The sequence below is a fragment of the Neolamprologus brichardi genome, chromosome 22, assembly GCF_056152115.1.
Source record: "Neolamprologus brichardi isolate AB-2024 chromosome 22, ASM5615211v1, whole genome shotgun sequence".
Taxonomy (NCBI): Eukaryota; Metazoa; Chordata; class Actinopteri; order Cichliformes; family Cichlidae; genus Neolamprologus; species Neolamprologus brichardi.
The window spans coordinates 13781280-13795762 of NC_142124.1; the positions used below are offsets into that span (position 1 = coordinate 13781280).

The 14483-nt window shown below is 41.2% G+C and overlaps 1 protein-coding gene across 4 annotated transcripts; it reads left to right on the forward strand.

Annotated features, from left to right (window-relative positions):
* Window positions 1-601: 601 nt before the first annotated feature.
* On the forward strand, window positions 602-14392 carry pbxip1a (pre-B-cell leukemia homeobox interacting protein 1a). 4 transcript variants are annotated; one of them, XM_087834532.1, is made up of 11 exons: window positions 602-775; window positions 1552-1680; window positions 2987-3071; window positions 3168-3235; window positions 6226-6865; window positions 9030-9263; window positions 10012-10035; window positions 10454-10497; window positions 10624-10719; window positions 10878-11058; window positions 11180-14392. In XM_087834532.1, the coding sequence occupies exons 2-11, from the start codon at window positions 1609-1611 to the stop codon at window positions 12460-12462; spliced, it is 2727 nt and encodes a 908-aa protein (XP_087690658.1). In that variant the 5' UTR covers window positions 602-775; window positions 1552-1608; the 3' UTR covers window positions 12463-14392. The 4 variants fall into 4 exon arrangements, with proteins under 4 accessions (XP_087690658.1, XP_087690659.1, XP_087690662.1 ...); XM_087834533.1 differs by having other exon boundaries at window positions 602-762; XM_087834535.1 differs by lacking the exon at window positions 602-775 and adding an exon at window positions 785-1017.
* The last annotated feature ends 91 nt before the right edge of the window (window positions 14393-14483 follow it).

Below are 14483 nucleotides of genomic sequence, written 5' to 3' on the forward strand. Positions count from 1 at the left end.
AACATGTAAGTATGACAAAAAAGAAGAAGGAAGGAGGGCAAATACCTTTTCACACCACTGTATGTGTACATTTACCTCTGGGGATAGACCACCAGAGTAAACATGAGCAGGCCTAATCTTTACCTTTCAACACCCTACAAGAGAAAGATATATATAAGAAAGATACCATTTCTCCCCAACAATCAGTTATGTAGTTATGTGATTGTTGTTGTTTGATTTAAGAGTACAGAGGTGTAAAAAGGAAAGTGCTTATCCCAGAGAAAACACTTAAATGACTAATTTTAGAGGAGAAGGGATCAGATGATGAAATGAATGCCCACATTGGAGCAATAGTGGGAAAGGGGTTGTCCACTCTGGCAAGTCCCGTACAAATATAGTTCAGCAGACGTGTCAGTGAGCGACTGGTGGCTCCTGTATATGTGTGTGTATCTTGTGGGATCACACATGAACTTGTATTATTATAAACCAAGGAGAAAGAGCCGGGACCATCACCTGCCACTTTCACCTGCGTGCGTCAATCAAGCTGGGATGCACGTCGCTTTCTGACGCGACACTTTTATCCGATTGGTTCAGCCATGATTCGGGGGCGGGTGCTCCCGCGGCTTTGGTGAAATCCCATTGGATGTGAGACACGTTGGTCGACGTGACGCTACTTGGAATTCCCGAAGTTCCCAAGTTCAGAGGAGAGGAGCTGTGCTCGTGCTAAACAAAACAAAACAAAAGCAAAGGGCTTTGAAGTGGAAAACGCCGAGCGACTCAAGTGTGAGCACGCGGGGTAAATAAACGTCTTGTTCGCGTTCGCGGTGATGGAGCCGAGCTCGTGTCGGGGGCAGCCTGCTTAACAGCTGGGCCTGAGTGAGAACGCGGAAGAGTGGGAGTGGGAAATTCAGCCAACCATCCTTTGTTTACCATCATGAGTGAACCTTGAATTTGGTTGCTACAACAACCACAGCCGCCCAGCATTTACCTCTTATATGAGCAAATCAGAACCTTAGCGCGCGCTAGCGTTGCCGATAAGTGAGTATTGACCTTTATTTGCACGCTTGGATCAATGAAGTACCCGTACAGTTTGGGGGGCGGGGGGGCGCTTGACCATTTTTGGGCATTTAACTGCTGCACAGATTGACTGGATGAATGGATTTGAATGAATGGCTGGCTGGAAATAGCAGTAGCGATGAATGCAGTCAGGAGATTCTTGTTTTCTGCACTGACTGAAGCCTTTGTTTCACTGCGCAGTATTATGGATTCCTCCGTTACATAACTTGAATCAGCGACAATCTGCTCTTTATCCCGTTTGCGTTTGCAAGGTTTTAACTGTACCACAACTGCGCGATTCTGCCCTCTTTTACCGTAGTTTTAAAAAAAATTCCATGCGAATGCTGCATAAAATCACACACGGCTCATCGAGTTTGTGCATTTTTTTAATGTTCTAAACTGCGCCTTATGCACCTGAACACGTTGTAGTCGGGTTATTGCATCTTGATAATGAGGCTCACATGTGTGCATTAGGCGTGCTCGCTGAAGACACGTTGTTTTTGTCGTCATATGCAGGATTTTTAAAGCTCAATCTGACCTGTGTGCTGTGCCAAGTTAAGCCTGACGGGGGCGATGTCTGACAGCAGCAACAGCACAGGCAGCACAGGCTCCTCCACCAACAGCTGGACCCTCCTCTCCCCGGAGGTAAGACGAGATGAGCATAGCTAAGGAAAGTCTGGGTATCATTTGGAGCACCATGATTATTATCCTGCTCCATGAATACTGGTTCATTTATAATTTGTCTTGTCCTAACCTGCAGCCCAGAGCTGCTTAAAGTGGGAAACATCCTGGTGAATGTTTGCAGAGCGCCAAATTGTGCCTCATCAGGCAGATAATGTTCACAGTTCAGATGAAAATAGGATTTATTTCACTTTGGCCTTTTATCTATGCTTTATTTATACTATTCTAGCAGTTCTCATACTTTATCCAATAATGTACCACTCTGGAATAGCTTTTTATGCCACTTGGCTATCTGACCAGCACAAGGTATTTATAGCAAGCAAATATCCCAGTATACACTGCCAACTAAGATAATATTGTAGTCTCACTGAACTGAGTCTTTCTGGTATGTTGCACCTCAGATTTAGTGACACACATGTGCTTGCACTTTGCTGTGAACCGTTGTCATTCTCAGTGGCAGAGAGGCAACTGCAGTCAGTCGGTGTGATATCCAGCACCAGGGTTTTTGAGTCATGAAAGAAAAGCTGCGGTGGTTTCAATCACAAATTTCTGTTAATCATTAAATATCAGAAACTGAATTCCCACTCACAGGGACCACACTGAGGTTTAACAGCAGCTAAGAGGTGGCACTCAAAACAGAAGTACTGAATGTAAAATGTATTTTTTTTATTGAAGTCATTACTGTTTAATTGCTTCCGGAACTATATATAACTGGCTTTTACTTCAGCTTTTATATCAACAACTTGTATCCCATACAGTACTCAACTTCACAGTTTTTTGTGTGTGTGTGTGTGTGTGTGTGTGTGTGTGTGTGTGTGTGTGTGTGTGTGTGTGTGTGTGTGTGTGTGTGTGTGTGTGTGTGTGTGTGTGTGTGTGTGTGTGTGTATTAGCTCAGTGTGCATGCATGACTTGGCCTGTAGTAAGGCTGCTGTGGTTTTAGGAAAACCTTGTGTTACGCTGAGAGGTGATAATATTTTACCCAGCCTCGTTTGTTAGGATAGAAAACCCATGACAGCTGCATGGATATTGTTTTGTCAGTTTGGGTTGGAGAATGTGTAAAAGCTCATCAGACAGTAGTTTGACTGTGATTTGTAGCTTTTGTTATAAAGTATTTCAAGATCATTACAGGAAAATCTGACTCCATAATTAATTGATAAGCAGTGCCAGTTGTAATCATTGGTGAGTGTGAATGCTACTCTAAATGTCAAGGTTATGGCTACAGGTGTAAATTTTTACCAGCTGGTTCTCATTAGGTCTTCTCACTCAACAGGAAGCTGCCATTGAGAATGTCGGGCCCGTGGATGATGGCACAGAGAGCCTGGGAGATGTCCCCAGTCTCTCAGAGGAGGTGGCAGGTACTGACAAGTCAACATATCTGCCTGGTGTCTAAAGCTTTGACCTTTTCTTGGGTTCTACATCTTTGTTTTTGCATTGTGTCGGTGTTATTTCAGGAGCTGCTGTGGAGTTCAAACTCGTTGGTATCCCCATAGAAACTGTCCTATCTGAAGAAGGCCACCAGGTTAGTAACTACGCAGCAGTTCAATAAGAAGACAAAAATTCAATCACATCATATTTAGACTTAAAACTGTGCCAAATGTATTGCTGCTTGACAGATCACAGCTGAGAGCCAGAATATCATCCTCTTTTCTGAGTTTCATAGCTGCTCAGAAGGTGCAGCTCCACCTACTTTACCACAGTGTGTAACCTCAGGGTATTTTTGCACATCAGGATAGATTTAAGGGGGGGGGGGGGGACACATCTGCAAAAATATTTTAAGTAGGAGCGCTTCCTGGATTCAAATTGTTTGTGTGAGGAGGTCTTTGGAAGTGATCTATGATTTAAAACCCCAAGCTCTCTATAAATAAATATCATGCCTTTCTTCTCTTAACATCGTCACATTTCACCTAACAGGTTTCAAGCTTAAACCTTGGGAATTTTTCAATCCGATCCACCATTTAAGAGAAATAGAGCTTCGTCTCATAAAGCTTATGCAAGATCTCTGAATTATATTAAAAAAAGCTTAAGCTTTGCCTCCCTATTTCCAAATAGAGCTTTTCATTATGTTAGCCTCTAATTTCAACTCTTACTTTGCAATTTTGTCTGCGTTCCCATTGCCCTCCACGCAGTGTTGGGAAGGTTACTTTTAAAATGTATTCCATTACAGAATACAGAATACATGCCCCAAAATGTATTCTGTAACGTATTCCGTTACGTTACTCAATGAGAGTAACGTATTCTGAATACTTTGGATTACTTAATATATTATCATGCTGTTTACAACTACATGAATGTACTATTGCTGTGATTTATTACTGTTACTGAAGGTCCGCGGCTCCGAACCGTAGTAAAGGGACCTCTGGCTAATACGGTGGGTTCTGTGTCGGGCTCGTAGCCGAAAACTAGCTTTACTTTGTTGTCTGGGTCAACTTTGCTAGCGAGAGACAGAGAGAGGCATTGAAAGGCTGCTCCAACGGAACTTATTGTTTTCGGAGGAAAACACGAACACGGTGTACAGTCGAGTCTTAATAGCTTACTTACAACTGGGCTCGTCAGGCACTCTTCTTGGCTGCAGTGGTTATTATTATATTTACATGCTTCCAGCTCCCGTTTTTGCTCGATGACAGCTGTACTTTTCCTTTTTCTCCCTCCCTCGCTCACAGACACATAACGTGTATGGCAGTCCATTCTCTCTGCAGCACGGACTACACTGCCTATGATGCTACATTCTTTAGAGCTATACCTGTAGCATTCTGCCTATTAGCTTAGCACAACAACAACAAAGGCCTCTCTCACCCAGGAAACGCGCAGAGAGAGAGCGTCACCCTGTAACCATGGCAACCTAACGCTGCCGCTTGAACAGAACGTAGCTGTCAAACAAAACCCAAACAGGCCTGACCCGCCACAATATGAAACAGGAAAGTACCGCCGTGTAATCCATTTATTTCAACAAAGTAACTGTATTCTAAATACGACCTTTTTAAACGGTAACTAACGGAATACAGTTACTCATATTTTGTATTTTAAATACGTAACGGTGGTACATGTATTCCGTTACTCCCCAACACTGCCTCCACGCTAACATGAGCATAAGTCCAGCAGGACTATACACTCATGCCTACTCCATGTATTCTGACTATTTTTGTAAGTATTTTCTTCAAATATTTACCTCTGATTGTTTCTTTTGACTTCAAACTACCAAGGACTGGTACACAGTCTCAATAACTCATAAATCAGGTCTTCTGATATAGCAGGTCTACAACTGTAGCACCTGTTTCTGCTGTAAGCTCAGGTAATCTGTCTGTAGTCTTTTTCGTATGACTGCACCTAATTCGTACACATACACTGCCACCCGAAATCCAGTAGTAACTACTGGCGTTACCTGTAATATCCTTTCACTACAAATCTGATTAGCACAACAAAGTGAAGGAACAGATGGTTATAATAATTCCTGTTTACACAGTAAAAATAAAAATAAACATCCAGTGTTATTCATATTTCTACCAGTGAATTTTCTCTTCTGCTTCAGTCTATAGTGGGCACCAAAATATCCATGGGCAAATATAAGTATATAAGTCCACACACAGAATTTGGCCCATACTCTATATGAACAACAGCTTAACTCCTCAATCTTTCTGTTGCTTTGAAAACTCAACAATCACACAGCATCTACCCCAATATGCAGCTGACAGCTTTGATAGACTTGCATGTAAATGAACGTTCATCAGCTTGCACCAGCAGCACATTAGTAGGAGTTTAATGTATTAAGAAGGCCCGAAGACGTCTAGAAGTGATTAATTAACTGTTTACTTTGTACAGTATGACATTAAAACTTAAGCTGCATTATCTAACCGTCTCTTCCTGGTAAAGAAAACATAGCATGACTTCATCACTCATATTTTAAAACCACAGGCACATGACCACCTTTCTATCTTAAATGTTTACCCCTTAAAGGAAGACATGAGGGTTAAACAAATATCCTCATATGTGGCTCTTATTTTTCTTCAAAACAGACTTTAAAAAAGTTACAACTGCTTCAGTCTTACTGTCATGCTCATTTAATATCATTTAAAGGGTTAATAAAATTGTCAAAGTAATCCTGGGCAGCATCACTTAATGAAAGAGAAATACTGTAAACGATACTGTTTTCAGGGAAATGACCTCAATAACATGTAAAAGTCGCTGCACGTAATCAAAAAATAAAATAGAAAATAACAGCCAGCAAGTTATATTAGTGATCATTGTTATGCAAAAAGAAGTTTAATAAATTGTACACAGAGAATTACTTTCTCGATTCTTGCACGTGAACTGTTACTCGTTAACACTTTGAGCAACAAATGAAGTCATCGTAGTCAGGGTGTTTTTTCATTCATTCATGACATTTCTAAACAAACATCTCGTTAGTAGACGTGTTTAAAATATTTTGTGCAGGAACAGTCAACACTGAAGTATTTAACAGTTTAACCACCAGGTTAATTAAAATGTCAGTTACACGTTTGTCCTTGTCATCAGGTGTGTCAAGAGACCTCTCCAGAGTCCAGTGAGGGTCCTGTCCCTTCTAGTCCATCCCGTATGAGCCCTCTCCCACCCAGCCTTCTTGACCCACCAGATCTGGATTTGGAGAGTCAGCCTCCAGTTATCCATGACATTGTAACCAGTTCTCCCAGTGACAATGAGCACCTAGGTGCCATGCCATTTGTCACCAACATTGACATGGGGGCTCCACTGGATATTCCAACTGTTGAAGTCCCCCCATTCGAGTCCGAGGAGTCCTGCTCTGCACCTCTGATTACTGAGATGCCCATCTCTGCAGAGCATGAGCTCCAGAAGCCTGTTGATGTTGGACTGATTCCTGCGAGTCCTCCTGGGGAGAGTCAAGTCTTCAGTGCTGAACCCGAGGTTAACATCCCCACTGAGACCCTTACAGCCACGGATCCCCTGTCTCATGTTGAAGCTGATATCAGCTTTGTTCCAGACAGCACAGAGTCACAAAGCCCAGTCCTCGAGAGCCTGGTGACAGAACATCCTACTGATGAAAGTCCTGCACCAGAGACTGTTGGTTCAGCTGAGGCAGATGAGGAGGCGGCTATTAAAAATGAGCCTGCAAAGCCATCGGAGCCAGTGAGGCAAGATGAGAGAGACGATGAAGAAGGTATTTGATTATCCTACATAAGCGTTTCAGTAAATGTAAAGGCACTCGCACAGTATTCCCAAATCCAGCCAGGCACACACGGCTGTGTATTCTACTTTTCTTTGATTTTTTTTTTTTTTCTCAGTAGAAATGGATTCTTTCAAAAAAATCTTCACATGAGATTATTAGTGATGGCAAAAACAGTGTTATTGGAAATCCACAGTAAAGCCATGGTATGCAAATAGCTTCAAGCACGCAACCTCATTTTAAGAGTTAAATCAAAGAGTGTGGAAGATCCTGCTATGATATATTCTTTGAGTCCTGCAAAATTTATTTTCTAAAACTTAAATTTAAAATCTTTTAGATGAGAGTTGAGATATCTTTTTTTCAACAAGCAGGACAAAAGATTAATAAAATTAGAGATGTAACAGAAAAAAGAAAACTAGCACAATAAGAAAATGTAATTAAACAACACAAGTTTCTCATTTCTGGGGAACCGGTCTTCTTATACACTGTAGGAAATGTACACCGGAGGCTGAAGTCAGGGCAAAAATTTGTTGTTGGAGTCTAGTGAACGTCTGTGTCCTCTTTCTGTGCGCAGTCAGAAATATACATTACTGTATAGTCTTCATTTCTTTATATTCTACTAGGAAAATAAGAAATAAGTGCAGTGATTTCTTAAAATATGCACTAACATTAAATGAAAATACAACATGCTAACGAGGCTAAAGGTCAGTATATGATATGACCACCATCTTCACCATAGCCTCTCTTTGGCAAGCGTTCTTCTTTAAGTGGTCTTCAGGAATAGCACTCCGCAAGGACATTCAAAGCTCTTCTTTGGATGTAGTCTGCCTTTTGTTCTGTTCTCCCACACTGCTTCAATAATGGTGAGGTCCGGGCTCTGGGGAGGCCAATCCATGGCTGATAGTGTTTCACTGTGTTTTTCTATCCAGGTATGCGTTTACTTCACTGGTAGCGTGTTTGAGATCATTGTCATGATTAAAATTAAGTTGTTTCAAATTAGACATTTTCCAGATGAATACTGCAGGTGAATTAAAATCTTTACTATGTTCAGAATTTCATCAGATTTTACAAGATTACCAACACTACTGGCCAAAATGAGGCCCCATCACAAAGCCTCCACCGTGTTTTACAGCCATCTGTAAAATATGGTGGCTTTCTGTCTCTCTTCCACAGTATGTCTTTTATCCTGTCTTCCTTCTCTCACCCAACCACGGCAGATGGCCCCGCCCCTCCCTGAGCCTGGTTCTGTCTGAAGTTTCTTCCTGTTAAAAGGGAGTTTTTCCTTCCCACTGTCGCCAAAGTGCTAGCTCATAGGGGGTCATATGACTGTTGGGTTTTTCTCTGTATGTATTATTGTAGAGTCTCAAGGCAACTGTAGTTGTGATTTGGCGCTGTATAAATAAAATTAAAGCTTGATTTTGACACAGTAACCCTCTTTTATTCTCAATCCCAAGATAAGATGACATTTTAAGTCAACGTTGTACCTGTGTAACAATATTACAGCTGATCTTATTTGTAAAGTGACATACAGTGAGCATCCTGCCTTTAAATATGAGCATCTGGGTCCCAGGCTCTGAGGCTCTTAGAAGGTTTTCCAAGCTGCCTCTGCAGCTTTTGAGGAAAGTAAGTGGTGCTTTATAATAGGAAAAAGCAGAAAAATGAGAGAATTTGCTAACATGTTTCTTATCTATGTCTCGCTAGCAGCTGGAAAGCGATTTATCAGTATGACAGGAGAGCCCACACCCCACTGAGAAAATGAAGAAACCCCCATGCATGAAATTACTGTTGTTGTAATTTAGTGAGAAAATGTCATCCATTCTGAGAACCAGCAATCGCTTTTTTTGTCAGACACTTTTCACATGCTGTTTACACGCTGTTATGTTTTGCAGCTCATTTGCTCACTTAGAGTCTGGTATTCTGCGTGAGGAAGTCGCCAGCACATAATTATTCACTTCTGACAAAGATGCCACAGATGTTGAGATGATTTGTTGAAGTGACTCCAGCCCACAGTTGAATACATGTGGTTTAGGTTTAGGCACATTATCATCATCTGTCACAAAAATACATCAGAAAACATGACACATCTTTGCTGTCTTGCCATTTCTTTCTCATGCTTAGAATTTCTTCTTATTTTCTTCTTACATTTTTCCTTTCTTAGAGCCTTCCATTAGGTATGACTCGGGTGACACTGGCAGCTTTGATGATGGACTGCGGCGGAGAAATGTGCCCACCTTTGAGGCACAGAGACCAAGAACATCAGACGAGGAGGATGAGGAAGAGGAAGTAGAATTCAAGCTGGCTGAGAAGAAGGAGGAAAAGCCATGGTTCTCCTTGAACAAATGCATTGTGGGTGCTCTGGTCTTGCTATTTCTAGGTTCCCTCTTTCTCTCAGGTCAGTTCCTCTCATAACTAAGGTAGCTAGCTTGGTTCTGCTTTTATTGTTTGATTTAGTGCAGTATTGTGGCTACAATTTGTATGCTGCACATTAACAGTAAGAGTGAATGTTTTAATACCATAAATTATAATATTTATAGAACTGTGCAAAAATCTTGAGCCACACTGTATCTTTAAACTTTGCTTGAAAGTGTTTTTGAGCAATAGTTCTCAGGTTTTCCTGACCATTTTCAGAGTCCTCTGGCCTATGAATCATTCAAGCATAAACGGACGCACTAGTGTTTTGTCTGCACACAACTGAAAAGAAAACAACGGTGTTTATGAGCAGCCTGATGCAAAAAACAGATAATTTTTTCCATTTCTTTAGATGAATCTTCAGAAAACAACTTTCAGACTTTTTAGAATTGTACAAGCTCTGTTTTTGTCTCATATGCCGTGTTCTGGTATATGTTTGTGTCCCATCAAAACATAAAGAAATGAGGGGTTGGCTCAAGACTTTAGCACAGCACTGTATGTTAAAATGTCAGAAAAGAAACTGTGATCTTCCTACACAGCATCAGAGTTTGGCAGTGTTAGACAGCATTAAGAGTTTAGAGTAAATATTGCCATAAATTTCCATCATTTCACAGTTTCTGTTTGACAATGACAGTATTTACGAGTTACATAAGCACCTTTATTTGCTGTTGTCAGCAATAGTTAGATGTCTGCTTTCAGATCTTGTTGACTAAGCTCTACTATGTCAACAGGCTTCCACAGTGACCTGGATAATGGTAGGTCCAGAGCTAAAGATAAGGCAGCAGTGTAAGCTTCTGCCCTCACTGGCTAATGCTCAATAGCTTGCCCAAGCACTTATCTGGGCTGACAGTTGATGCTGCAGCAGCAGAAAAAGGCAAATAACATGCATTCGGAATTTTAACGCTCCTTATAATATTTTTGAAGGACTCACTGAATGTTTTCTGTGGTTTAAATTAAATGGGAATGTGTCTAATGCAGTCACACTGTGTTCAAGGCAAAATATGCCATACTTATTAATGAAATGGAAAAGAAAAACAGTTGGTGTGGTGTGCAGAGAGTGGCCTGAGCTCATAAAGTTCACTTGAGCATCTTGAAAGGCAGCATGGCAGTTGTGTGTCAGTGAAAGGGCCTGTGGAAGGACTCGTTCTAAAACGTTGTCTTCCTGTCTGACAGGTGACTTTGACGCCTCCGATCTGAGTGACGGAGAACAAAGCCAGGTCTGTTTCCACAGATTCCTACTTCACATGATCATGTGATATTAAAATTTTAAAAAACAAACATAAAGAAATAGACATTTTTTAAAAATATGTGTTCTATTCATGTGCCAATGATTTTAAATCCAGGACGGGCTTAGCAGTGATCCACAGGATATGAAAGAGCTATTGGATAAACTGACACAGGAAAACCAACAAATCATTCAGCTAGAGGCTCAACTTCAGGTCAGTATGGAGTCACACTGATGCTAATTATTTAGTTTTAATTGGTTTTATGATGTTTCAATGAATGTTTTTAATTGTTAAACAACTTGTGCAGCACCTTAATTTACCTACAGCTTTGTCCACGTTATAAACTGTCACTATTTGACCATATTTCTCAGTCTAAGAAAGAAGAACTTGACTCAGCACTGAAGGCGTTAGCAGCAAGTGGCGATAAAAAGGGTGAAGCAGATCTGGAAAAAGAAAATGCAAAGCTGAAGGAGGAGCTGTCATCTCTGCCAGAGCTGAAGAAAGAGCTCGAGACTCTCAGAGCCAGAGTGACTGAACTCAGCCAGCTCGCAGGTATAATGTGACGACTACATCGCCCTTTAAGTTTATACTTATTGAACGTATCCTGCATGCGTAGAGACACACTGGTAATGACCAAGGTCATTTTAAGTTTGATATATTAAATCCTTCACAGCTGATCAGGAAATACTTCCAGCTGCATCTAGTTCGGCCCCACAGCCTGAAGACAAAGATGGTCATAGTCACCAGAAAACACCTGGACCGGAGAGGGGGAGGGACGCAAAGCAGGGAGGAAGGCTGAAGGAAGAACTCCAGCGGCAGAAGGTTCTTTTGGAGGAGAGCAAGAAAAGGCTGGACGCAATGAAAAAAGATGGAGGCAAGAGAAAACAGGTCAGGGATCACTTGGAGGAGATCCAAAGGAAACTCTCCAAAGAAGTTGAGATGTGGGGGAAGAAGAAGCCCCAGGAGTCCAAATGGAAAGGGAAGAAAGGCAAACACAATGAGCGGGACCACTACAAGAAAGAGGAGAGGGGAGGAGAGAAAGGGTGGAAGCACAACAGCGAGGGAGAATGGAGGGATAAAGAAGAGAAGAAGCAGAGAAAGGTGGAAAAAGAGTGGAAAGATAAGGAGGGCGAATGGAGGCACAAAGACGAGAGGGAGGGACGAGGAAAAAAAGAATGGAAAGACAAGAAGGAGGAAGACTGGAGGCATAAAGATGAGAGGGAGCAAAGAGGAGAAAAACAGTGGAAAGACAAGAAGGAGGAAGACTGGAGGCACAAAGACGAGAGGGAGCAAAGAGGAGAAAAACAGTGGAAAGACAGCAAAGAGGAAGGGTGGAGGGACAAAGAGGAGAAGAATGAGAAAGACTGGAAGCCTCAAAAGCAAAACTCTCATAAAGAGGCTTGGAGGAAACACCAGGACGAGTGGGAGAGCAAGAAGGGTGAGAGGAGAATGGACAGAGAGGAGAGGAGGAAGGAGAAACCGTGGCACAGCCGGTCTGCTAAAAACCACCAGCACCAACATCACCATCAGCAGCCCCGCCATCCTCATCAGCACCACAACAACGATTTCTGGAGAGACCAGGAGCAAAAGCTCCAACGCAATGTCCGTCCCCAGCTGGGCTGCACTTCCGTGGAGGACTGCGCCAGCAAGGAGGGGCTCTATCCAGTGGAGCTGTCCGAGTTTGAGGAACTTCTGGAGGGCTACCTGAGCAAGCTTGAAAGGTCATCATCAGAGAGCAAGGATAGGTTCAGGAGGCTGACCGCAGACTACTTTGAGGACGGCGTGTTCATCCACGACAGGATTCGTTTCAGCGACTTTGCTGAGGACGTGGCAGACATTTTGGAAGACATGGTGGATGTTTTAGAGGGCGACGGGAAGAAGGATGACGACTCCCTGGAGGAGGAGATGGAGGAGTTTGAGCGAGAAGCCCTGTGGAAGTTTGCTGCCACGGCTTAAAAAAACGGAGGCAGAGAGGAAACCAGTGGTGGTTTTATAGGACATTTCTTGCCTTCGGAGCTGTAATAGTAGTAGCTTCTGGCACAGAGTGGTTGTGCCTCTCATAAACATGTCTCTCTGAGTCTGTAATTATAAGCTAGACTTGTATTTGTCATCTTGGACTTAGTCGTTGTTACCTACCTCTGTCCAGTCATGCCTCCTAAAGCAAAGTCCTTCAGTAATGTGTTGTGTGAATTTCCTCTGCTGTTTAGTGATTTACACACGTGTAGTGCATGTTACAGTTCATTATAATGTCAGTTTAAATTGATCACACAGATCACAGAAGATGGTATTTGCAAATAACCATCAGCACAGCTTATATATCGTTATATAAGTTGTGGATAGAAAAAAAAAGGGGGGGGGGGTTATTTATGTCATTTTATCTTGTATGGGAGCCTGATTAATCTCTACTCCAAGCAGGTTAAAAAAAATACTAGAATGTTTTTGCAGATAGCATTGATCCCTGCTCGGGTGTGACTGTCCAATCCCAGAGGATGAGATCCCAGTCCTTTCAGTGATAACAATCAGATCAGGTCGGACCAGTTTTCTGTCAGCAGCGCTCTATTTGGCCAAACACACACAGAGGACTGCCTGATTTCTAGATTTGAAGAACTTTTCCATCCTCTTGGCCGACGGCAGACGTGTGGAACAACCAGGAACCAGTTTGTGCTGCTCAAGAAAAAAAAAAGCAATAGCCATAGTTAAGTTGAACATTGCTAAACCACTTTAGCACTTTTCTCAAACATATGAGAACCGTCTTTATTTTAATTTTCTGTTTCCAATTAGATTTATTTTAAATAGGCTTTTTTTGTTTGTTTGTTTGTTTGGTAGTGTATCCATGGAGACTGCTAACACCGCTACTCTTACTCAGTATCCCACAATCTGAGTAAAATTAGAGAGGTTAGTGAGCTGAAGTAGTTTCATTTACTTAATCTGTTAATTTGCCAAAATGAAATTGGCAACAAAACAAACATATATACATATTTTTTCCTTTTTTTCTCACGCATAGATTTGAAGTGGCATGCGTGGCAGTGACCTAGACATAGCTTTGTTGTTTTTAGGTGATATAAATAAACACACAAAAAAACAAACATTTCATTTTATTTTTAATTTTATTTTAGTGTAGGTAGGTGAACCAGCACAAAGCAAAGTCCAAAATATATTTCAGAATTACTTTAAAATTGTGGAATAAATAGTTGTTTTATTTGTGTTTTGATTGTAGTGAAATTTGACTTTTCCCTCTATTTGTGGATGTAAAGTTGAACAGATTGTGATTGTTTTCTCTCAGCAGTGATTTCATGTTTATTTATTGTCTCACTACAGTGCATCTCTTTTTCTTATTTTTAATGAGAAGAACCACAGATTTTATCCCAGGCCGTATGCTTTGAATGTGAAAATGGTGACATTTTCATTAATTTAGCTTGCCAGCTCCTGCTCACGTGCCTTTTATTATATTACAAATCCTTTTGATTAGACGAGAGTTAGTCAATTTTATTAGCTTCTGCAAAGATTAGTAAGAAAAGCAAGTTTACACGACTTGTAATTTTACTGCTGTTTGAATGAATGTCGTAGAGTTTACACATGAAATATTGAGCTGATGTTAAGTTTTGGAGAAGGATGTTTTGTCTTTTTGAAGGTGTCCAGACCAAAGGATTCAGAAGAACGCTAATCACAATGGATGAATCTTTTAATGAAGCAGAGTTTAATAAATATTTGAGGACTATTTTTGTGTTTGTGGGACAACAGTAAGGCTCTGTGCTTACCGATAATGTAGGACCTGACTCAAACATGCATGTAATTGATCACTGGACAATTTCTAATTATTCCCCCGATCCACAGTTATGTCCTCATTTTGAAGATCAATATTAAGTTCAATAAATCTTTCACCCTTGATACGTAAACAATGTCTTTATTTAATCATTTCTATTTTTTCAAAATATTCACACATTTTTCTTTTTATGTGATACTCCTGTACATATTCC